This window comes from Pezoporus wallicus, unplaced genomic scaffold (assembly GCF_028554395.1).
Source record: "Pezoporus wallicus isolate ANWC-B61680 ecotype Strahan unplaced genomic scaffold, APGP_CSIRO_Pwel_v1 contig_2910, whole genome shotgun sequence".
Lineage (NCBI taxonomy): Eukaryota > Metazoa > Chordata > Aves > Psittaciformes > Psittacidae > Pezoporus > Pezoporus wallicus.
Window position 1 is genome coordinate 1,009,385 of NW_026642858.1, and position 24,634 is coordinate 1,034,018.

At 38.2% G+C, this 24,634-nt stretch overlaps 1 protein-coding gene across 1 annotated transcript in view; it reads left to right on the forward strand.

Annotated features, from left to right (window-relative positions):
• MLLT3 (MLLT3 super elongation complex subunit) overlaps window positions 1-24,634 on the forward strand; it is a 120,893-nt gene that overhangs the window by 92,614 nt on the left and 3,645 nt on the right. The window contains exons 7-11 of the mRNA XM_057432920.1: window positions 9,257-9,332; window positions 13,892-14,033; window positions 15,387-15,486; window positions 17,732-17,803; window positions 19,096-19,167. Coding sequence (XP_057288903.1) covers window positions 9,257-9,332; window positions 13,892-14,033; window positions 15,387-15,486; window positions 17,732-17,803; window positions 19,096-19,167 — 462 coding nt within the window. The remainder of the gene's footprint in view (window positions 1-9,256; window positions 9,333-13,891; window positions 14,034-15,386; window positions 15,487-17,731; window positions 17,804-19,095; window positions 19,168-24,634) is intronic.

Sequence of the window (24,634 nt, forward strand, 5' to 3'; positions counted from 1 at the left end):
GTATTTATTTTAGCTGTATTTTTCTGCTGACTGAGCTGCTGGCAAGTGAAATGTGTCTCCATTTCTCTTCAAGCTGCTTTGTTGACTATCACTTTTCAAATATGACTGTGATTTGAAGTATGTTGCACTTTAAAGTTGCTGATAGACTGGGTGTTCAAAGCAGCGTAGGTCTTTTTAGAGTCATATGAGCTAGCAAAGCTGTTTGGGAGTGACATGTAATATATTCAGTCAGAAACTATACGTAAAGGCTGAGACATTATTTTACTGGCTGTGGTATGAAGCATGTAAAGTAGGGTATGGAGTGAAAGTGTGTCAGATCTAGCAAAGCCCACTTGAAAACTCCGCAAAGATTTTACTTTTGAATTTAATGGCAGGATGTATTTGTTAAAACTCCATCTGTCTGTTTCCTGTGCGGGACAGTGCAGCAACATGGTAAAAATCCCATAAACTCAACCTTCTTGATTTTACTGCCTGTCTGGTCATGAAGCATGATGATGTTCTCATCACATTTGTGCAAACTGCAAGCTGCTGTATGTGAGATGGAGAAATAACAGAATTTTGCATCTGGGTGAGGTGTTTTCCATGGCTGGAGCATCCCTTTCTGAGCTGTGGAGCCATTGCAGAAGGGAACCGTTGCAGGTCTGATAATTTCTGTTTTATTACCAGTTTTGCTGGTCTGGGTAGGGAGCATAAAATGGTGTATAGCTTTAAGTGAAGCTGCTGCAGCAGAAAGGCACAAAACAGATCAAGCAGACCTATTTGTTTAGGTGTAGCCAGTGTTCTCAGTGTATCTCCAGTTGCAGCAATAAAATGAAAATAACTCTTAAAATCTGTTATGCATGATAGTGGTCTGTTGGTGGATTTTTTTACAGAACACATATGGCTCTGTTGAATGAGTTTTTGCTCCTGTTGTGATAATTTTGCATGTGATACATGTTCTTGTTCCCCTTCCTGCCTGTGTATTTCCCTGCAATATTAGCATTGCCATTAGTAATAGTAGCAGCCTTTTGGCCTGTTGAAGCCTATGGAAATGCAAACTGAAATGCATGCAAGCAAACTGTGAGAGTTCAAGAGTATAAAGAGTTTCAGTTATTAAAAGCAGGGTACTTTAGCTGGTCTTTTGCCTTTGGAAAAAATGCAAGCTACTTAGGAAGTCCATTACAGAACAATGAAAATATAGCAGTGATTGCATAGGCGATGGGTTTGTACTTAATTAACTGCTTGTGTATCTTAAAGCAGTCTCAAAGTTACAAGAGACGTACTTTTTTTAAATAATCCATGAAATGCCACTTTGGATCTGGCATGTGATCTATTAATTTGACTCCCACAAAAGTGGGAATGCTTTGAAAATCCCCATGGTCTTGTAAAACCTCCAGGAGGCCCTTGTTAGCTGAAAAATCCTGCTTTCTGCCAGGGCTCAGAGCCAAAGTAAGATCTCTTTCAGATAATATTTAAAGTTAGAAATAAGAGTAGTGAAATAGTGCTCTGTGTGGAATTTTCATTTGGTTACCCATGAAGAAAGAAAAATAAGGAAGCTAAGTTTTATTTTCTTTTATGAAACTGACCTTGATGCAGGACAGGATTGATGATGTCCTTCATTGCAGGCTGGGCACTATGGGTTTGCAACCTGTTGTATTAGAATCTTTACAATTTGCTTGGTATTTTAATGCTTTGGTTTTGCATTTGATTACTTTTAGGCCAGGGTGGACACTGCTCCTAAAACACTGCCAGCCACCCTTGTGGAATTATGTGCCCATTGTACTCCTGTGTTGAGGAGGTAATGCAGTAGCCACAAATAGATGGGTGTTAGCAGGTCATGTAAATACCATACTGTCCAGTGTGTTCCCTTTCAGATTTGTGCTCTGAGAGAATTAGTGGCCTGAGAATTATCAGACCTTCTTAGAAATGGTCATGGGTACAAGTATGCTCTGTGGCCATTGGCATCTACTGTAGTATGTCACCATCCAGCTGCTATACTAAACCTATTTTTATTAGCTGTTACTATGGAGGGGAAACTGTTTTAGCTTTACTCACAAAAGCTTAGGTGCATATTAAGTTAGTCTGTATGTGGTGAGGTGAACCATTGCTGGGTAAGGAAGCAGCAAGATTGACAGGTAGTGATTTCTCTGTGGCAGCAAGCTTGGATGTTAAACTGAGGTATTTTTGTTACCATGGTATGTTAGGAAATCAGTGGAGAGAAACTGTGTCTACGTGGTTAAATGTCCAGTGTGCAAATACAGTGTTGTGAGACTAGGGCCATTTTTCATTTCTGAGGCAAAGTCATAGATATTGAGATGGGTTTGATTTTTGGTAGGTGTTTTTTTGGTTTGGATTTTTTTTTTTCAATTTTAGGAAATACCATGTTTTGACCACGGAAATAACGTCATACATTAGGCTACTGGTTCAGTGTGCAGTATTTTACTTCATTCACAAGTGTTGGCTAGATCCATTTCACTACTTACATGGATTAACTCAATTATTTGCATAAATTAATAAAAATATTTTTATTATTTAAAATAAATATTTTCATTTTGTAGTTGGAGCCTTATTTTCTATATTTCAACCCTAGAAAATTCTCTTAATTTGTTAGCCTGCAGAAAGAAAGTATTTTAACTGGGTATGTGCAGTGCCAATATTTTAATGATATTCTTTCTTTTGTGGAAAAAAAAACACCTTTGTGTCTGTCCCAGTAAAGTCATGACAGTTTCACAAAACCAAGATGATTGCAGTAAAAATGCTAAAGATAGGGTATTTTAATTATGATTAGGTGAGATCTTCTTGATACAGCTTTCATTGCTTTGAGGTCGCTCTATCTATGTACATGCATTATGTTGTGATACAGAGAAATAGCTCCATATAATTAAACTAACACCTGTTAGTTACCAGATGAAATCGTTTGTCTACAACAGTAAGATCTAGCTATGGCTTTTATACCCTTTTTATTTTTTAGGCAGAACCATAAACTTTATGGTTGTTTTCTTTGGCAGAAATGGCATGTTTTACTTGTGTACTTTGAAGGCTTGCTGCCAAACTCACCATGAAATTCATTAGGCAATTTTTGTAACGCTTAGCATTCGGAAGCTTCTAATCTGATGACTGATGTGAATTCTCCAGGACACACCATAAATTCCCAGTTTGATTTTTACATTTCAAAGAATGGTAATCCCCTGAAGTTTCAATTTTGTTACGGCTGCCTGAAATCACTAGTACCGTGAATCTTGTATCATGCCTGTGTAGAATGACAATTCATTGCCTGCTGATGAGGGACTACCACTATTTAGATCTCCCTGCTGTGGTGCCCTGTGTTTTGTGCTGGGTGTTGGTATTTGATGCTGCAATACACGAGCTTCCTGGGGGACCTTTTGCAATGCGCACCAGATGCTCCTGATGAACATCATGTGCTTACCTCACACTCAGGGGTGTTTATGACTGTGTGTCACTGTTCTTCCAGTATTGAAATGTGCTTATAGCCCTGGTACAAGGAATAAGTGAAAGCAAATGTAATCTAGTGGATCTCTTTCTTTCCCTCTGCGTGGGTGTCAGTTCCCTCACAGCAACAGTGTCCACTCCACTGCAAAATCGAGTGACTCCAGGCAGCAGTTGCTGTCTAGGGAAAATTTCATGACTAATGAATTCTAACTATAATTTTGGTGTTCGCTGAGGGTGGTCCCGTGTCAACACACCAGCAATAAAAGAACTGTCTTTACTTAAAGCTTAAGAAGTGTTGGTGTGAATTTGGTTTAACTCACTGGGTCATTACTCTTTGGCAGAGGACCATTAGGAGTAGATAAAATTTTGTGACCTAAATGTTACAATTTTAGTAAAAGAGCTTGTTGATGCAGTGGTTCAACTTAATTTATTTGTGCCATTTGCAGCCTTTTGATCCTTTGAACACTGTAAAACTCAACGTTGTTCAGGGTTGTAGTACATGAGATCTTAATTTAACCAGTATTTTAAATAATGATCAGCCAATATTTTTAAGAACTTCAATTACCTGCATGAATTATATTTCAAGTATATTACGCTACATTATAAGGGTTTGGGTAAATGTAGTTTAAACATAAACAAGTATGATATTTTTAAAAAAAATTGTTCTTGTGTAAATAATTTATTACACCTTATGAATCAGTTGCATGACTTTCTACTAATGTAAAGCTGAGATCACATTATCAAAAATCTTTTGAGTCAGTGGAGCAGCAACGAGGAGCTTTAAATGAGTATTATTTTTTGCAGTAATCAGTAGAAGTACATGCGTAGGCAAAATCACAGTAAACAGCTGTAAATGGTGAATGGACCCACAGGTCTGTTTTTGCCAAGCTGCTCTCCAGCTGGGTGGCACCCAGAATATGTTGGTGCACGGAGCTATTCTCCCCTAGGTACAGGACTTCACACTTCTTGTTGAACTTCATACGGTTCCTGTTTGCTCATTTCACTGACCTGTCAAGGTCCCCCTGTGTGGCAGATTGACACCCTCTGGCATATCTGCCACTTCTCCCAGTTTTGTGTAATCGGTAAACTTCCTCTTGCTGAAGCTGTGCTTATTACTCCTGTGATTTTCTTATCCTTAATTGTTTGGAAATGATTTCCAGGGTTAGCTGCTCCAGCACCTTCTGAGGGATCAAGGTAAGTACCCTGTGGTACCCTGGTCTTCCTCCTTCATGCTCTTGAAGACAGGAGAGACATTTCCTTACCTTGGATGTTTGGGCACTTTTTCCAGTCACCATAATCAACTGAAGATTATTGAGAGTGTCTTTATAATGACATCTACCAGGATCCCATCAAAGCCAATGGACTCGCTCAGGTGCCAGATAGAGAGTACACTTAATCAACAAATAACCTCATCTCCATCAATGATATGAAATTTTTTGTTTAAAATTGCTATAAATAGTAAAGGCAGCTAACTGTATCAGTACCTTAGGTCACATTCTCTGCCAGATGAATGTCACTGTCTCTTCTTACAAATCAATAATCTGGAATTTTCTGTTTAAATTTCACACCTCCTTGATCTTAAATTACTTCTCTAAATAATTGTTTAGTTCTTTAAATGTAGTTATGAATAATTATTTCCATTCTACAAGACAATAATTCTAGCTCCCACTCCATAGCTGGGTTGGGTGCAGGCACCTCATGGTACCATGGTCACTCCCCTTTGCAGTGGCAGATGTGTGCACTTGGTGGATGAGGTGGGGCTGTTTGGGCTGCAGATGGGTTGGATTACTTTGCTAAAGGCTGAGGCAGTGGTCAGTGACAGTGCACTTAGGAGTCTGTGGAAGTCATGAGTACAGGTGTTCTGTTGGAGAAGAAGTTTTGTCCTGGGGAAACATATTCCTCCCTGTGAAGCTAACTTCAGATGAAGTGGAAGTAATACTCAGCTATAAGCAGTTTTAAGTGGATAGACTTTCCAGTATATATGGTACAGGGAAACATAAATCTGTAAGACTATTGTGCAGAAAGGTAGGAAATATGTAAAATGGCTGATATGAAATGGGATATTACCATACTATTTAAATTTTATTTCAGGAAACAATATGTGAGCTTCCTTTGAAAACTGTTCAGGGGAAGGCAAGAGAAGCCATTCTCACCCACATACAGATGTTTTCTATTTCCAAATCTAAATAAGGAGCTTGAAACGATTGGCTTTATTTATAGGAGAAGTTGTTTGAACCAACTATGAAATATACAAAGCTAGCTCTATTATATCCTGTGTCATAAACAGGTGAGTTTGCCTGAAAATTGTTTGCAGCTCAAGAGTAAGGTGTACTACTTGTAAGAACAGATAAGTTTGGGAATGACAGAAGACGAGTGGTTTAGAACTGTTGAAAAAAAGTCTCTTTTCAGGGAAAACATGAGCCAAAGAAGAGTTGCTTTTCTTGCCAAACATTTCAAAGCACAGAATCCTACAACCAGGCCTAATAAAGAAGTCCATGTTTTCAGTGCATCTGTGTGAGAGCAGTAAAATTGCTGAGACTGTCTAAGAATGCAACAAATCATGTTGGGTCATTATCACTTTCTGCAACTACCTGAAATGGGGTTATAGTAAGGTGAGTGTTGGTCTCTTCTCCCAAGTAAGAAGTGATAGGAAAAGAGGAAATGGCCTCAAGTTGCACCTGGGGAGGTTCAGATTGGATATTAGCCAAAATTTCTTCACCGAGAGGCTTGTCAAGCACTGGAACTGGCTGCCCAGGGAAGTGGCTGAGTGACCATCCCTGGAGGTATTTAAAATGCATGTAGATGTGGCATTTAACATAGCTTGGTCATGGGCTAGGTAGCATCAGTGTTACGATTGGACTTGATGATCCTAAAGGTTTTTTCCAACCTAAATGATTCTGTGATTCTGTTGCACTAATGAGCAGCTTGGGTCAACTCTCATTTGGTTGTCTGCAGGAAAACTAGTAAAACAGGAAAAGGACATAGGAGAGAAGCTCTTTGCTGGTACTGTCTTATACTTTTATTGTTGTGAAAGACACCCAGTAGCTAATTTCAGATCCATTAAAAAAAAAATAAAATCTGTTTGGTGATTAGTAATCAGTGGATTAGAGCAGAAAGCCCAAGTGAATAAAGCCATAATACCAAAGTCCTTGAGATAGCAGCCTGTAAAACTGTCAAAAAGCGTTGCTTTAAGTGACAAAAGAGAGCCTCTGGTAACCAGAAGCGTTGATGCTATTGGCACTAACCTATATTCATATATGGAAGGCCTAGTTTTAGTACCTTCTAAAAAGGCAAGTCTCTTCTGTTAATGATGTTCATGCTTATGTTAAAAGCAGCTGTTTCCTCTGGGTGTGCTCTCACCCCAGATTTCCCATAGTCAAAAAAGCTAGGTTTAATTTCCAATACTTAGCAATTTCAACACTTACGCTAATCTGTATTTCTTGGAATAAATTGTCAGAGAGGGTTGTTTAAGTAAATAATGTAAATTGTTTTTAAAAGCATTAAGAACCTTTTTAGAAAAGACTATAGATGATCATTTGTATTTTACTGGGACTTTCTATGGTTTGGCTTCTCAAAAGTGATCTTGCTAAAGCAGAGCAAAATTTTTCTAGGAAGCATTAAAACTTTATGTGTATTCATATCCCTTCCTTCTTGTTATCCTGTCTCAATTAGTTAATGTTGAGAGAGAATTTTGTCACAGAGGAATTCCACTGATGTTTGCACGCCTTGTAGTGTGAATGAGACCAAGCCTTTTCTTTTTTCTTTTCCAGTAAACTGGTTAAAAAAGAAAGTAGTGAAGTTTTGACAGTGACAAATATCTCTGCACTGTGTGATTTTTATTTACCCACCCCCTACAGTTTTAGCACTTCTTCAAGTATTTTGAATTGACTATCATAGTCTTCTAGTGTTTGCTACTTTAAGTAAATGGATTTTACAGAAGTTAAAAGTTCATGGTGCAATTAATAAAAAACACAGCTAATAGAAATCTGCAGGAATGGTTTTCAGCTAATAATTTTTCTGAAAAAAAACCAGAAAGTGACAGATAAACCAGATGTTTTAAGAGTAACCTGAAGCTGAAAAGACTGAAATTAGTTTCCAGAATGGTGATGTCCTTAAAGTTTACATTGACTCCTACTATTCATCAGTGCATTGTTTCATGTCATCGTGGTTATTTTACTGCTAGAAATCTCTTATAGTTTTACAGAAGTTCAGGCTTTGTTAGAAGAAAAAAAACCAAATTTTTCAGAATAACTTGATTTTTAAGGCAGTGTCAAGTGATGCTGCAATGCCTTCCAAAAAGGTCTGATGCTGTGGGCCATTTAAGAATCTATCAGTACTCAGAAATGGGTTGTGTTGTTGGTTGGGTTGTCTTTTCTTGCACAGGCTTGGTTCATCATATAGCTATATAGTCAGATCCAGTGTTTGTATTTTGACTCTGTGTGTGTGAGAAAGCTGGAGATGGTGTTGATTTGAGGAGAGCAGATGTTAATAGTGTTTTTCTCAAGCATTCTGTTGCCCAGATATGCATCTCTCATTTTGAGGAAAGGCGGTAAGAGGTTGTAAAACTGTCTGCTCATTATGAAAGGCAACAATAGACTGATTTATGGAGGAAGAGCAACTGTCAGGTTAAGGTAACTTGTGTGCCTGGAAACTGTTTCACAGTGACTGGAAATTACTGCTCTTATTTTGGAGAACAGCTTGGTTCTGACTTAATCTTGGGTAGTATTGTACAGACAAGGAGAGTCATAAAATTTTGGTTAGCCTGGATAACTTGTCACAGTAACACATTTGCATAGAATTTGAAGTGTAAGCAGGATTTCTTTCCAATCGTAGATTTTTAGAGTGATACTTCCTAACCTGATTTTCACCTTTCCTTCGGCGTGGACACTTCTTTCTTGCTTTATGTTCTCTGTCGGCATCCCCTGTGCCTGTGAACCTGTGAGACTGAAAAAAAAGTGTATGGAGATACGCAACATGACAGCAAGAGCCAAGATTTCTCAATATATCCCCTATAAGCCATAACCACGGTTATAAGAAAAATTATACAGATTTTTTTATACAAAGTCATAGTTCTTTCTACGTACTATTGTAGAATTTTGGAGAGAAATTTATGCATTTTAAGCAATAGTGGAGAAACAGTTTATAGAACTGTTTGATAAATAATATAAACTGGTTGTAACAACTCTGTTTTAAAAACGTAGTTCTCTTTTGTAGTCTGTGGGTTCCAGGTAATTTTTCTGTGTAATAAGGCAATCTTTCTGGTTCAGTCTCTGTTATAATCTGTAGTGTCTTAATACATAGGAAAGGTGTTGAGTAATGAGTAATTCAATAGCAGCAGCAAAGATTAATTTGAATCCTCATCTTAACACTTTTTTTCAAAGGGAGAAAGAGCACTGTCTGAGTTTTTTTGGCGTTTAGTGTGGTCTGCGCAGGTCTTCTGTTTCTTGATTCTACTACATCCTTACTAATTTGGAAAATGATGCAACTGCAGTATGACGAGGACGCCAGAGCCTTAAGTCTGTCATAAACTCATTTAGACTCTCATGCTCTATGGCCTTTCAGACTAGGTGCTGGGATCTTTTTAAGATACTGGCTTTATTGAAGAACTAGACATGATGTAATAGTGTGTATGTACGTTGAGTACATAGCAATTTTCACAGTGTTTGCCTCACTGACACCTGAAATAAAGATTTTTGTGTATTATTCTGTTCTAGAGATCTTATTTTAACTTGGCAGCATGCCTCAGGTGGTAACTACCAATAAGAGTTTGAGGCAGAAATGTTTCTTACAATGTTACTTATTTTCTTTTTTGTTTTTTTCTTTTAAGTCTGAACAGCCGAGTCCTGCCAGTTCCAGCTCCAGTTCCAGCTCCAGTTTTACTCCTTTGCAAACCAGCAAACAAGGTACCAACAAAAGACAAAAAATTGACAAGAACGTATGAAATAAAGGGGCTGATAAAAACAGAACTAGTGGCATTTCATTACCACTTTTCTGCTGTCTTTCACAGCCTGAACTAGCCACAGTTTTGCTTTAGAGACTTTTCCTGAGGTGAATTTCAGATGCATCTGTAAGGGCAAAATAAAAAGGGAGAAAATGTGCATCTGAGGAGAAGGTGTGAAGGGTGGGTTTTTTTTGAGCATAAAATTCAAGCCAGCCACTTAACAGCTGCTAAACTCAGGAGCCTCTGTTTCTGAGGTTGTCCTTTTACAGGGGTAGGTAGATGGTACCTGGCTCCATCTGAAGCCCTGCTCAGGAAGGTGTAGTTTCCCACGGGACATGCAAACATGAGTGCATGTGGATCATGCATGCCCTTTCAAGTGCCCATGATCTTCCCATACGAACTATTAGAAAGTTTTAAGAGCATACAGTATTTGTTGTACCTGCATGTCAGGGAAAGATGATGGTTGGACTTCAGATTGACTTAAATTTGCATTCTGGCTGATAATTATGGTTTACTTGGAGCTCTGTAAGGGAATGCATTTTTGTTCCCAGAAAACTTGCCAAGGCAGGTTTTCTGTAAATAAACTGAGACTCAATCTACATGATCTATTAAACTGCTTACTTCCTGCTTGGCCTTTTTCCCTGGGTTTATAAGATTGTATAACTGATACATTCTTAATCAGCTTTTTCTTCGTTCTTTGGATCAGGAGCATTAAAAAAGCAGCTTTTGACTAATTAAAATTGTGTTTGTTGTAGCCATTTATATTCCTCAGTGGTAGATTTGATTTAAGCACATTAGTGACTCAGGGAGACTGTTTTTTAAACAGATTACACATGATGCATATCTCTCCCTACTGCCTTTCTGTAGATGGCTGGTACTGATTTTCTGATGTATTCTGGCAGCATTACTCCAGGTGGAAGAAAGCAAGAGCTGAAGTGGATTGCGGTTGACTGGCTTCAGGCATTTGATTTTTACCTAAGGCTAAACAGAACCCCTTCTTGCTGAAACCCCATTTTTGCTGTCATGAAAACCTCATTAGCAGTGTGGTCCATTAGAAACCAAAAGACTTGGACACGTGTTATTTTGTGTTCAGCAGAAACCTGTTGATGTAATATGGTCTTCTGAGCAGACGGGATCCATCCATTTCTTCTGGGTCATATATAAGATATCACAAACTGTCAGGTTTTTGTACCTTCTCAAGAACAGATGTGAAATTTTTCCTGTGATATGAATAACTGCAGAAGTGCAAGTGGTATATCCATACCCTCTTTCTTGCCACAGTAAATAGCGATTACTGCTTCTTTCTGGGAGTCCCAATTAACTAAATGCCTTCCCTGCCCAGTTTGTACATTTGTCTGTCAAAGGAATGCAGCACCAAACATACTGTGGCATGTTCACACTGTGTTGTGCTCTTGTCAGAACCCATGCTTTTTTCCCTAACTAGAAGTTACTTCCCTGGGCCAATGATCTTTTTCGATTGCATTCAAATTCCAGTGCTCACTCAAGTGTCAGAAAACCACAGCATGAACTTTTCTCACTTCTTTTTGCATAAGCAGTGAGCTAAGTTAAGGTTCTTCAAACTTCTGCTGCTAGGGCTTACTCAGATACTTCTCTCTTTCCTTACCAAAAACGTTTGCTTTTGGCAGCTTCTGCTTTTCAGTTTCTCCTTAACTAATCTGACTGGGAGACAGCAACTTTTCAAAATTCCATGTCAGCGTTTTTAAGGGTTTGAGGTGTTAGCAAGAAGCAGAAGATTAATACTGACATTGCTATCAGTGCTAGAAATAAAGACCTAAAAAATTAAAGCTTTGCTAATTTTTAGGAAAATTCACTGAAAAAGTTAGCTGGCTTGGTACAGAATGCTTCTTCTGTCCCAGATGCAGTCCTACTCTAAATGAAAACAGATGAATAAGAGGTTGTTCAATGCTAGTGGGGCTGTTAGTGATGGATGTGTCTCAGGAGTCCCACGTTCCTTTTCCTCCAAGAAAGAGAAGTAGGCCTTTTGTCAGCTTTATACAGGACTGCTTGATTGTCACAGAACACAGCAAGGGAGTATCAGGGGATAAGGTGGCCCTCTGCTATTCTTGGGGGATGGACCTGGGCAAGAATAAGTTAGCTTATTGCCTGGGAGAGCAGGCTTGAGTAGGGATCATGAGGAATGTGTGCTGGTTTTCTTCCTGCTTCAAGTCAGAAATGAAATCAAGAGTGATGTTTTGGGTGACTTGCAAGCATAGCTACCAGTTTCCATGTTGTGGAGTTATGTGATGGTGCTTTATCTAAGATCAGCTATTCATTTGTCATACTAATTTCATTACAAAATTAGGTTTTGGTTTATTATTTTGTCTTTCCTTCCAGTGACCTTTTCCTTTGCTCTTTCATCAAGATTATGATGATACTTTCATCTGTCCTTTAGCAAGTCTTTTCTGTCATTCTCTTTCTCCTGTACATTGTGGAGGGGAGACGAATGCATTCTCAGAAACTGGTTTTGGCCTGTGGAGTAAAGTGAGACTCCTCTCAGTGCAAACAAAAATTACTGTCTTCAATGGGACTTTGGTCGGTTTTAGTGTCTTTGCCCAGTAAGTTGTAAGGAAACTAGCCCTTTTTAGGCTAAGCCTAGCCTGTGGAAATACCCTTGTGTTCTACCCTTTTATCTCTGTTTAAACATGGAATCCTTCCTATAATTATAATTTGTCTTTTCTAATCCTTCACCTCAATTCATTTAGTTCCCTATGCCATGTCTTATTTACCTATCTCAGCCATCAAGCCAGCCGAAAGAACATTTCTCAAAGGATCAAAATGGGCAAATTCTTTCTTCATCCCTGTGATGATGCTGCTGTGAATGCCCTCTCTCCTCTCTTTTAAATGAAATATGTTTGTTACTGCTCCTATTAAAAGCCAAGAAAGGAGTCCTTTCCCTCTTTCAAAGGTCAGATGATTAGGTATTAAGTCACACTAAAAGTTACCATTTGTAAATAGCTGAGATTGTCTGCCTGAGACCAAAGCAGGAACAGAAAATGGAACACAGATCAACTGCATTTTCAGATCAGTGGTGGTTGCATGGACAAAAAGCACTTCAGTATGGCTCCCCTTTCCTTGTTGCCTGGACAAGTGTCTGTTCCACCAGGAATTTGCCTATTGGCACCATCTGGGCTTCCTCCCAGACAACTTTCATGTGTAGAAACAGAGAAAAGAAACCATTGACCTGAACCTGCCCAAACTGTGCCAGTTTATGAAAGTTCCAGTACAAAGTGGTAAATCATTCTCAACATCAGTTTTGAAGACACTTCAAGAAAACTAGTCAAAATGTCTGTGGTCTGAGCCTTGCTAGATCTGGAATAATCCATAAACCCGTTCCTTGAACGGAAAACCCTTCCTGTTAGGAGTTTATCTGACAGAGGTCTATCTTCTGGCAGTGATCAGGGATGACGGTCCTTGACTGTGTTTCTGAAACAACTAAGATAAGAGTTGGAAGCTTAATCTCCTATTGAAGGGCACACTGAAGATCACTTCATTCACATTAGTAGTTCCTGTTTCCTGAAGGAATTACAGAACCGTAATAGTAATTGGTGTTCTGCAGCCATCACCATTGCTTTTACTTGCTGCTTTGTCTCTCAGATGGGATGCACTTCAGAGCTAAATGCCCTGTGGCATCAGTCTTTCTTCCTTCCCTCTTCTAAACTGCTGTTGTCCATTCTTATTTCAAGCGGCTGCAGTTTTAAATTTCCCAGATACATTAAGCACATTCTCTCTCTGTAATTGTCTTTTACTGCAAAATAAATTGAGTAAAATCATAACAAAATCCCAAACTGAGCTTAATGAAGTTTTAGGAGCAAGTCCAGCTTTGTACCTTCTCTTAATTCAAGAAAAGAAATAGGATGGTGTTGCCTGGGATTGGTGCACTTTTTACATATAAACTTTGGCAAAGTGTTTGCCTGCCCTGAAACTGACTCTTGATATAAAGGTTGCAGCTAAAGTTAGATATGTAAAAAAACCCAAGAAGATAGATACTGCCTTGTCCAGTACCAGTCAGAATGATTTGTTAGACTCTGTTTCTCAGTACATGGATTAACCTAATAAGTGTACTATTACTGATGGGTATGTCCTTGTAGGTCTTCGCTTGCATATCGTATCATTTGAAAAGACAAAACCCGCTAAAATGCAGCAATGCAAAAGAATCTTGCTTCTAATAATGATGGAATAATAGTCAATTCCTCCTGGCATGACAGTATTTTATTTCAGCTGTCATCTTGGGGGCCAAATGCACAAACTCTTGAACATATGAGTCATTTCACTGTCATGAATAAGTCTGTTGAAACTGACTGTAGAGTTGCTAATGTGAGTAAATGCTTCATGGATAAGTCCCTACAGCATAAGCCCCCAGTGCATTACTTAATTTGTTTAATGTTTAAGATTCTCCCCTCCCAACACTGTGGGGAGGGTAGTTTTCAGTCATCTGCAAAACTGGGTCAGTTGCCTGGAACACTGAAAACTGAACTTGATTTATGTGTTTTGTTTCTGTAGTTTCAGGTCCGTTGAGATCTATAATGAAAGATCTGCATTCAGATGATAATGAAGATGAATCGGATGAAGCAGATGAGAACGACAATGATTCTGAGTTTGAACGACCTGTAAATACCCGAGGAGGAGGAAGCAGGAGTCGCAAGTGAGTGTCTTGTGATTACAAGTAGCCTGGTGGCCAAGACATTATGCTTGTTGGTAGTAAGGTGAGGTCTTATGATTTCTAACAGCACAGAGTAGCAAATGGGCAGAGAATTCAGACTTTCTTTTTAAAACATATGCATGTAAAAGTGCCTCTTCTAAAAGCTAACAGAATTAGCCATTCCCAATGCAAACTGTTTCTGTACTAATCCATGTGGTTATGATGGTCCTTATTCATTTGGCTTTCCTTGATTCATGCCATTGTGACTTGAGTAGTTAAAATTACACGTCATGCGTAGAAGTGCAGATAGAAGGTAAAGCAGGCATCTGTTACAGAAATTGCTTTTTTGAAAAAAAGCTTCTGTGTCTTTGCAGCAACCTTACAAGGGTGTTCCAAAACCCCTTTATTCCTTGGGCAGCTTGAAGCTTCATCTGAATGTTGTTAAAGATTATGGAAAATAATAAAGGTCTCTCAGACCTTTTCATAGTGTGTTCTTTATCTGAGCCACAGGATTTAGCTGTGAATGCACACGGTCTTGAGTGCGTGTGTCAGCTACTGCTTAAGTGGGAAAGTGATAGGAGAACATTAATGAATGTCAGCTTTCTTCTTGGTACACTTCAGCAGCTAGAATCAAGGACAAGACAACCAAGATGACTGCTAGTTTGAGAATTTGTGTCAGTTTGTATATTTTGTGTCAGATTATGTAATGGGTTGTCTCAAACTTGACTTGTGTGGAGATTCTGTTTCAGTTTTTTAAACAAAACTGAAGTCTACTATTTCTCTAGCTTCTTTTTATTCCAAATAACGATTTTTTTCTTCCAATAAATAAATATTCCCTGTTGTTCCTAAGTAAATGAAGTGTGAGACTGACAAGGAGCTAAGCATTTTTTATGTGATCTCTCCTCCAGGACTAAGTTTCTGTATTCTAAAAAGAGTGCTTTTTATGATGAGAAACAAGGAACTTTTCAGTGAAACACTTGTCCAAGGAGAAACTACAGCTGTTTAGAAAGGTTTTAGAAGAGCAAAAAAGTAATAGGGCTATGAACCAAGATACGGAGTCAATCCAGGAATGCTTGGAACAGCAGTTTAATGGTGTAAATAGTTAACTGTTTCTGTAACGCTAGCTGCTGTTAACTGACATGTCATCTTAGCCAAGTGCAGGGAGACAGCCTTGTTCTTCATGCTACACAGAGCTTTTTTTCAGAGTGTGGCCCTGCTTGGATGCCTCTCTTCCACATGACCTTGATTAATGATGGCTTGCTTAGTGAGGGGTCATTCTTAGTGTCCTACCTCAGTGAAGCTCAGTTAACAGCCCCTTGTCCGGAGGTGTAATGTCTTGGCTCTGTTTTTCCATAGGGTTAGTCTGAGTGATGGCAGTGACAGTGAGAGCAGTTCAGCTTCCTCTCGTCTACATCATGAGCCAGCACCACCTTTACTAAAAACCACCAACAACCAGGTAAAGTCAGGATTTCTAAATGAAGTTCTGGGGAGCTGCTAATTACATTCTGATAACTTCAGTGCAGTTACTTAGTATGTAAATTGACAGAAGAGCTTTTTGGTTTTAGTTTTTTTTTTTTTCCAGGAGAAGCGTTTTGTCTAGCAAATACTATAGAGCAAAGTAGTGTTTTCATCAGTATTTTAAGATGTGTCCTTTCCGTATGAGTTAGCTTTGTAAGGTAAACAGTGCAAACTACCTTTACAGCATCAGTTGTACAATTTACAAGTTTGGGTTTGTATTAGCAGTAAACACAGTTCACATCAATAGGCTTATTCTCAGGAGTTCATTCATTCTTCTCTTTCTCTCTCTTTCACCAGTGTTTATCTAGAAGATACAATATTTTGTACTTCAGTAGAAGACACAATATTTTTTACTTCACTGTCAGAGTGAGTCTCAGTATCAACAGCCTAATCAGTCACATCTTTCATGTTCCTTTCCCCTTCGGTGATCTAATAGGTCTCCTGTGCATTTAGACACTGCATAGTAGCAGTGTGCCAGCTAAAACTGAATGTTGCATTCCTTCCTCCATTTTTGTACTTGAGCTGAATTTTGTAACTGAATTGGAATTCAGAAATTTAGGGGAGGATTGTGAGAATTCAGATTTTATGGACTAGCCGCATTTGGAGTCTTTGCCTGGTAACATAGTGCTGCTTGTCAAGATGATGACTTTGACTGATGAAATCAGTCTTGTATTGACTAAGTCTGTTCATAGAACTAAAAAGCTGTGCAAGATTTCTTTAAGCTTCCTCAGATGTGATTACTGCTGTGCCTCATTTTAACAAGAGAGCTTAAGGTGTTAGATTTTCACTACACATCTACAGCACTGTCAGGAAGCAACTTTTTCAAGTACACTGTGGCATTGCTGAGGTTCTGTTTGAAGCCAAGAATTTTCTTCTTTTAAAAACAAGAAAATCAGCTAAAAGTTACTGGATCCATGCCTTGAGCTATGGGTTTGTGGTTTTTTTGTTGCTTTTGGTTTTCTGTTTTTTTTTTTGTTTTTGTTTTTTTTAAGGAAGCCTTGTTCTTCCTCTGACCTGCACATTAGTAACTCCAGGGAGTCTTGAACTGAAGAAATGTATTTTTCTTTGTAAACGTATGTTTTGCTTTCCGGCCTGAATCACTCTTTAAGTGAATCCTTATATAAGATTAACTCAGATTTGCAGTCACTTTCTCTATATAGGGAAATAGCTGCCTTCCTGTTGTATTTTTATGGTGCTGGTCATCCTAGGGACCATAATATGCAAGTTTAGTCAGGAGAAGTAGGAATGAGAGGGAGCTCACAGAAAGCTGACAGTGAGTCTTCTTGCTAGTCTTCTTGCTTTTACAGGCTGTATTTCCTCATTTTATTTGCTGAGTTTAGTCCTGTGTTGTGACCGTCCAGCGTGGTTTTGGAGATAATCGTGCTGGTGATGCTAGTCTTACAGTGAAATGTGAAATAAAATCTCCCGTCATCTGTGATCATTTCTTTTCCTTTGATGATCATATTCCAGGGAAGAACAATCAACAATTTTTATTTCCCCTAAGTATTCCTCACTTTAGTCCTAGAATGTTCGATTTAAGCATGGTTTTCTGCTGCTTGTTGACATGCAGTTCTTGACTGTGGTTCAATGCTGGATGGAGGATTCTTGGTTTGTGTATGTGGTAGTAAATGGCCAAGAAGAGTACCATATGTGTGCAAGAGAGATTACCATCAAACACTTATTTTTTTTCTGTTAGAAGTCATGCAGTCATGTCAAACACTGTGTTTCAAAACCTCTGTTGTAGAAGAAAAGAGGCAGCATTGGGGAGGAGGGGGAAGGGAATAGAAAAAATATACTGAGCATTAATTTGAAGGGCACTGGAGAGCCCCTCAGCGTCATTTTGTATCTGCAAAATCAGACCTCTTATCTTACCACTATGCAAAAGATACAAAAAAAGTGTTGAGGAGGCTTTAAATTAAATTAATTCTAATTCTTTTAAGGATTGATAACATCATTATCACTTCATTCCAGCAACTCATCATTTTCTATTGTAAACTGCTTTTTTTCTGAAAAATAGGGGCAGGTTTTATAGATTAAAGAATGAAAAGCTTAGTTTTGAGGTTTGATTACATTTTCTTCAGAAAAATGTTATAGTCTTTGCATTATTAACTTGTAGCAGAATATTTCATATGTAACTGTATCCAATGTTGCATTGAAATTTTACAGTTTTCTTTCTTTTCCAGATTTTAGAAGTGAAAAGTCCAATAAAGCCAAACAAATCTGATAAACAAATAAAGAATGGGGATTGTGATAAGGTAAATGAGAATGAGGTAATAGTAAACTAGTCCAGAACATGATGCTAATGTATTTACTAAACACCAACCTTTGTTACAGAATGAAAATCTTAGTACGTCTTTGCTTTGGGTTCCCTTATGTGCAGGTCTTTCTTTTTTTTTTTTTCCTTTTTTTTTCCCTGTAATTCTTTCTTCTTCTGTGCTATTTTGAAAGTATTTTTCTCCGCTTCAATACATGTGGTGATTTGGCAAATGTCGCTACTTGGGAATCTGCCAGCTATTATTTATCTGCTCTACACCATGAGTTTGCATTGTGCTTCACAGTGAAGTTTTTAAAGAGGAGAATTCACAGGCCTATTCCTAGCCAATAAATCAATCAATTAAAATAAAAAAGGTATATTTTCCATATATCATTTCTGAAAGCTGTGTGTTAGGAAGTGACAGTGTGATTTAGTAAGTTAGTTAGAAATAACATGAAGCAGGATTTACCATTTAACATTGAGAAAGACCGTTTTGTTTAAGATCATTTCAGCAGGCCATAGGTAAGAGCTTCAAGTCCTTGTGTGAGTGAACATAGTGCAATTTCCCAGTGTGGACAAGTTCCTCTAAAGGTTCATATTTTACAGGTATTGATGTCAACTTTGTGATAACTTGCGGCAGACAATGAAAGGTTCAGTGTCTGTTGCTGAATTTTCAGTGGTGTAGTCCATACGCTTTTTGGTTTCTTAAGCTAGGTGCCATATCTCTCTCTGCTTAAAACGTTCTTAAGGCTCAGGCTGAAGGAGAAAGCTGATAACTGGATGGAGAGGTGGGACATGCTTGGCATCCCAGGAGGGAGGACAGTGGAATTTGCCATTGAAGTAATCATGGTTGATATTTTTCCCCTTACATCTTCTTGTTGACACAGAAAATTAATTACATAGTTTAGAGAAAATGAGGGATTTAATTGTAAGCCTTTTTGTGTTTGGGTCTTATGGGAAAAGGTGGGAGATGTTTTTTAAAGATGCTGTTTTAGCATCCCCAGTCTGTTTGACACTTTTTGCCACAGCTGAGATATAGGCATTATCTTGTACAGCAAAGGACTGCATGATAAGATTTTCATTGTCTTGAAATGTCTAAGCAAACCCATAAAAACTTATATTTTGGTTGTGTTACGCTAGAGTAAGCCAGACTACTAAACATGAACATTTAACTCTAAGAAGATTCAAAATAAAATTTTCATTTGTAGTGTTTTTGAAGACATCTGAAGTTTTTGAAATATGTAACTATGACTTAATTAACAAGTTGTTTATGGGGGGGGGATTTGTTTCTAGGCATATCTTGATGAACTAGTGGAGCTCCACAGAAGATTAATGACTTTGAGAGAGAGACACGTACTGCAGCAGGTGAGAAGCTCTCTCATGTAATATCACAGTCTACTCATTGAGGTAGTGAAGTCACATCATATTTTTTTGCCTTCATCTAAAACTTTGTAATCAGATTTAATAGCCTTCAAGCCTTTCTAATCCATATACAGCCCATTACCACTTTGAGTGTAGCTTAGAGAATTTTTACATATGTTTTAAATTGTGTTGTCACACTAAATAACAAATAAGAAAAATGCCTGAGATAAAGTTTTCACCAGTTCATTGTTTCATTTCTCAACATACTATATCAATAATTATGAAAACAAGATGGGAGAATATATACAGCTGTGCACCATAACCTGATAAAAATATTATTGCTTTTTCCTGAAAGTGACCATTATTTTCTCAGAAATAATTAAAGATGTTTTCTATGGCAAACAGAAAACATGGGATTCAAAGCAAAACTTATTTTGGGGAAAACCACAGTGTATTCATTGGGTCTTCTGAAGTCACAGAACAAGTAAAATATGAAAAAGTGCAAACTAAGAAGGCTCAAAATTTATTGAAAAGTTATGCAATAGTAAGAAAAAAATAGTATTCTTTGGTTGCCATTGGCAGATATTATTGGATTACAAACTGAAGATTAAACAGTAAGCACTGTTAAGAAAGCAGACGTAATTGTAGCACAGATGCTTTTATTATGTTTAGTGCAATTTTGTGGCTGCTGTGGACGTGCTGTAAAAAAGGAAATATTTACCACTTTGAATGATTGCAGTCATAAAATTTCTCAGTGCTTATCCAGGTGTAGTAAAATATTTTGTATGCCACAGCATTAATCTGTTTATTAGTTCAGGCTCAATATTGTGGGTAAAGGTGAAAAAAACATTGAAAGGCCAGTGAAAGGGAAGAGGTTAAGGTTAAGGATATTCTTACTTAAGGAGGGATACTGGTAGCTTTATTGGATTTCATAAGTTACAATACACAATGATGCATTTTTATGTACAGGAAATTACTGTGCAGGAAAAAAGGTAGGAATTGCAGCACCCTATCCACTTCACATTATTGATTAATTCTTAGGCAGTTCACATAAAAAGTGAATCTGTAAAAGCCATTGTATTGTAAGTTCATACGCTAGCACCTACCTAGGACGTGCTTCCTCAGTGCTTACTTCCCCATTTATCCAGGGCATAGCTTTTGAATGGTTTTGCTTCTGGTAGTGCTGTAGTCAGTATTGCACAGTTACAAGCCATGAGTAGAGAACTGCACCACTGTCCTAGCCTGCACTGTCCAGCCATAAATTCAGCTTTCACTGGGCCTGTATCAGCAGAGCACAGGGCTTAGGTGGCTTCATGTGAAATTCTGAAAAACACCCTCTCAACCTCTTATGCAAAGATTTAAATTAAAAAAAAAAAAGGCAAAAATGTCACTTCTTTCCCCCCCCCCAAGGGTTATGTGGCAGTGGAACAGAGTTCTGAAGAGACTATGCTGTCTCCATTGTTCAAGCTTTTAAAATCGTGATTGGGTAAGCCTGGAGCAGGCTGATCCAACCTTACGGCTGAGCCCAACCTTACGGCTGAGCCTGCTGTGGGCAGGGACTAGGACTAGCAGGCTGGTGTGTGCATGTTGTCGATACAGCCCTAGTGAAAGCTGAATTTATGGCTGGATGGTGCAGGCTAGAACAGCAGTGCAGTTCTGTGCTGGTAGCTGGTAACTGTAAAGCTGGCTACAGACATCTTCCAGAATTCAGTGAAAGAGCCAAGATACTTACCAGTTGTCTGTTAAATGGTACTAGCAAATGCTCTACATTGTTATTAAATAATGCAATTTAGTTTTAAAGCCTTTAATCCCTTAACATTCTGCGATTCATTAGTTCTTAGTTCATATAAATTTATCAATTACAGAAATATATTCAGAATATTGAATGGATAACTTGTGGAGAATCAGTGCTTCTCTGCATTACAAATAAACTGTCATCTCGGCTTAATTGTCCTTACTGCTTTGCAGCTATTTAAGTAATGTAACTACTTCCGGTGAGCACAGAAATAGAGTACAGAGCTGAGAGAGTTTTTAGGAATGAGTGTGAAACTTCTAGACCAAGAAATACAGGAACATAGAAACTATAGGAAGTACAAAGGTAAGAAGAGCAAGGAATAAAACTGCATAAAGATATGGTGGGCTACTACATGAGAAGAGGGATTGAGTGCAAAAATATGCAACAGAAAACTGTAAATAGCTACAAGAGTTTTAAAGGTGGTGGTGGTGGCGGTGTTGGAATGGAGTGGTGGTGGAGTTGTGTGTTCCTGAGTGGCGATGTAAGCTCTTTAGTTCATGTCAGGGCAGAAATGTCACATGTCAGAGTCTGCTACCCGCAGACTCTTGGGGAATTTTGAATTTCTTGGGGAATGCAAGCAAATTGCAAGAGGAGAATGAAGGCACTGATCACTCAAAAGCACTAGCTTTCAGAACTTAAGCTGAAGCATGTGAAGAAGAGAGGACAGGTTTTTGCAGTCTCAGTTGTTACCAGGTCCATAGGCATGACAGCAAATAGGAATGCAGCCAAGTTGGAAGTGAGAAAAATGTATCTGAGAACGCATCTCTTTCCCAGGGGAGGCATTTCTCTTTGAGGCGTTTTGTTAAAGGAAGCTGAAATAAATCTGCAAAAAAGAGGGGGGAGGCAGGAGAGATGCGATACTGAACTGCAGGTACCTGGATATGTAGCTAAGTAATCCTGATGTAAAATGATGCTTATATAAGAACTGACCAAGAGGGAGAAGGCCGGTGAAAAAGAAATTTGACCAAGAAATTATTCCTGTGAGAATCACTTGAGCAATTTTTATGTGAATATTGGACCATGGCTAGACAGAAATTGGTCTGAAATCTCTCTCCCACTTCTTTCACTGTAAAGAGAGGGGTTAGGTTTTACAGTGATGAGATTTTATTTTTTTTTCCCCCTCTTGACTCGATTTCCAGTGAAATAGTAGGGATAACTGAATCTGCAATCAGATATTCATGCTGCGTCCCATGTATTCAAATTTGGCTGGCTAAAGCTGAGTTCTGAAGTCTGCATTTTCAGTGTAGATGATCTTAGTGTGACCCCATGAAAGGCAACAAGATTTTTGTTAAGACTTTGCATCTTGCTTTGAGATGTCAGAAGTCATATTTTCAGCTGGTGAAAAATCTCATTAAAGCTGGTGAACTAGACAGCACAGGCATGAGGGAGAAATTGAGGATATACAGTACTGCTGAAAATTAGTTTCTCATGTCCAAAAATTGCTTATCTTCAGGTATCAACTACTGTCAGAATTTTCTGCAAGGGGAAGCTTGCCGGTCTGGAAACCACATGGCCTAAAGCCCTCCATAAATTGAAAAATTACTTACGTCATTAGTTGCACTTTGGCTTCATGAAACAAACACACTCATTTGCTTGTTTAAAGCCAAATAAATAGTTTTACTATGATGGATAATGATGGAACTGAGCTAGGAAGACATTATGTAAACAGAAATGTACATTACAGCAGAAAAGCAAAGCTTACTGCAGCAGGAACAACTGGGATATTTTTGTTCTTTGCAACCTGAGCTCTTGGAATAAAACATTTTAATGCTTTGTTTTTAATATTATAACTGTCAGACTTCCTGGCAACTAATCTTTACTCTTTTACAAGTATTTTTGAATAGCACCAAGATGCATATGCTAAATACTCTTAAGTCGTGAATTCCTCATTGACTAGCGTACAGGCAGGTGTTCTTCATTGAGCTGTCTGGGTTTATCTTGATAAATTTTTGCACATTCATTAAAGCTGTTAGGGTTTATTGCAGTCTGATTTACCAGGTTATATTTCTGTATTTACTGACTGTATTTCTTGAAGGCTGGTTGAGCGGTATGTTTAAAATGTTTATATTTCCCTTGGCTTAGAGCTTAGAAGCCTGAAGCAGCACCTGATCAATAGAAATCTGTTTCAATTTTTTAAAATATACTTATTTTTTTAAAATAACATAGTGTTGTTTAAAAATACATGTGTTAATACCTTTATATAATACTTGTTTCTAAAAGCGGTATTTTGCTGTGGGTTTGATGAGGAGTGGTATTCTTCCACTATAACACAAGGAAGCATTGGACAGAATTGGTCATCTTCTTGGCCTCAGATTCTGTGCAACCATTTAACAATCAGTTTTGTCCCATTTGATTTTTTTTTTCCTCCTGTGTTAGTTGTAGAACAGTAGGAGATGTAAAAGTGTTACAAGAATCCACAAATCAACAAGTAGACAAATGGAGGTGATGATCACAGATTAAAAATTCCCATATGGAAAAAATTTAAAGCCAAGAGCACAGATTTAAATGAAGTGTTAATAACAGAAGGATTGTTCCTAAGTACTTTAAGAATTTTGGGCAGCTGCAAACCAAATTAAACAGGTTGGGTTTTTTTTTTCTCCAACCTGAAAAATGGAAGGTGATTGAGAAGGGGGATTTTTACTGTAACAGGCGTTTCCTTCTTAGAATTTTATCTTGTTTCCATTCTGTTTAATCCATCGTGGACAGGGTGGATGAAACAGAATTGTCATTCTCTGCCTGACAATAGACACGAAGTTACTTTGTTTATCAACATAATCTTTACTTCTGTGGTCAAAAGAGAAAAACCATCTATTTATAAAATGAAATGGGGAGCAGACAATTAACGAATATTTCGTTTAAATAATTTTTCTTTTTCAAGTTAGTGTAATCCTAACAGATTTATCACTTAATGTGTGCTGTGTAATACAGATATATGTGGGCATATATCTGTATATTCCTCCAGCTATGGAAAAGGAATTACACTTAGTGTAATAAAGATCAAATAAGCAAGGAATATCTAGCAACAGCATTTTGGTGGAAATATGTTTGGAAGCTCTGCAACTAAATGGGCTTCAAATTGAAGGGTGCAAACAGGATATTGATCCAAGCCTGGGTGCCAAGAAGGTACGGTTGGAAAGACTTGTGCAGAACAATGTTCTGCCAGTCCACGACGCTAGCCAGAGACACTCTTCAGGGTGCGATACCTTTCTGTGTGCCCCCTTGGAATGTCTGTCTCTTGACATGAAACAGCACATAGGAGATTCATAGCCATAGTGTGCTGGCGCTGTTAGCTCCATCTGACAAATAATGCTTTGGCTTTCCAAGATGCTGAATGGGTATTTTAGTTGGGTGCACATCCTAGAACTACCTGCAGTTACTTGTTACAACAAAACGGTATTGAGTATGACCATTGTAAAAATGTGAACTACATTTTAGACACTAAAAATACCAACACTGCAGAAAGGCACAAGTTAGAGATGTTCTGTTGATTTTACATGATCATAGAATGGTTAAAGTTTTTAGGGACCACTGGAAGCCGAATGGTCTAACAGCAAGTACTCATAGGGGTGGTTGCCTAGGACTGTGTCAGATGGCTTTTGAATATCTCAGAGGATGGGAACTCTGCTGTCTCCTTGGGCAGCCTGTGCCAGCACTTAGTCACCTTCACAGGAAAAA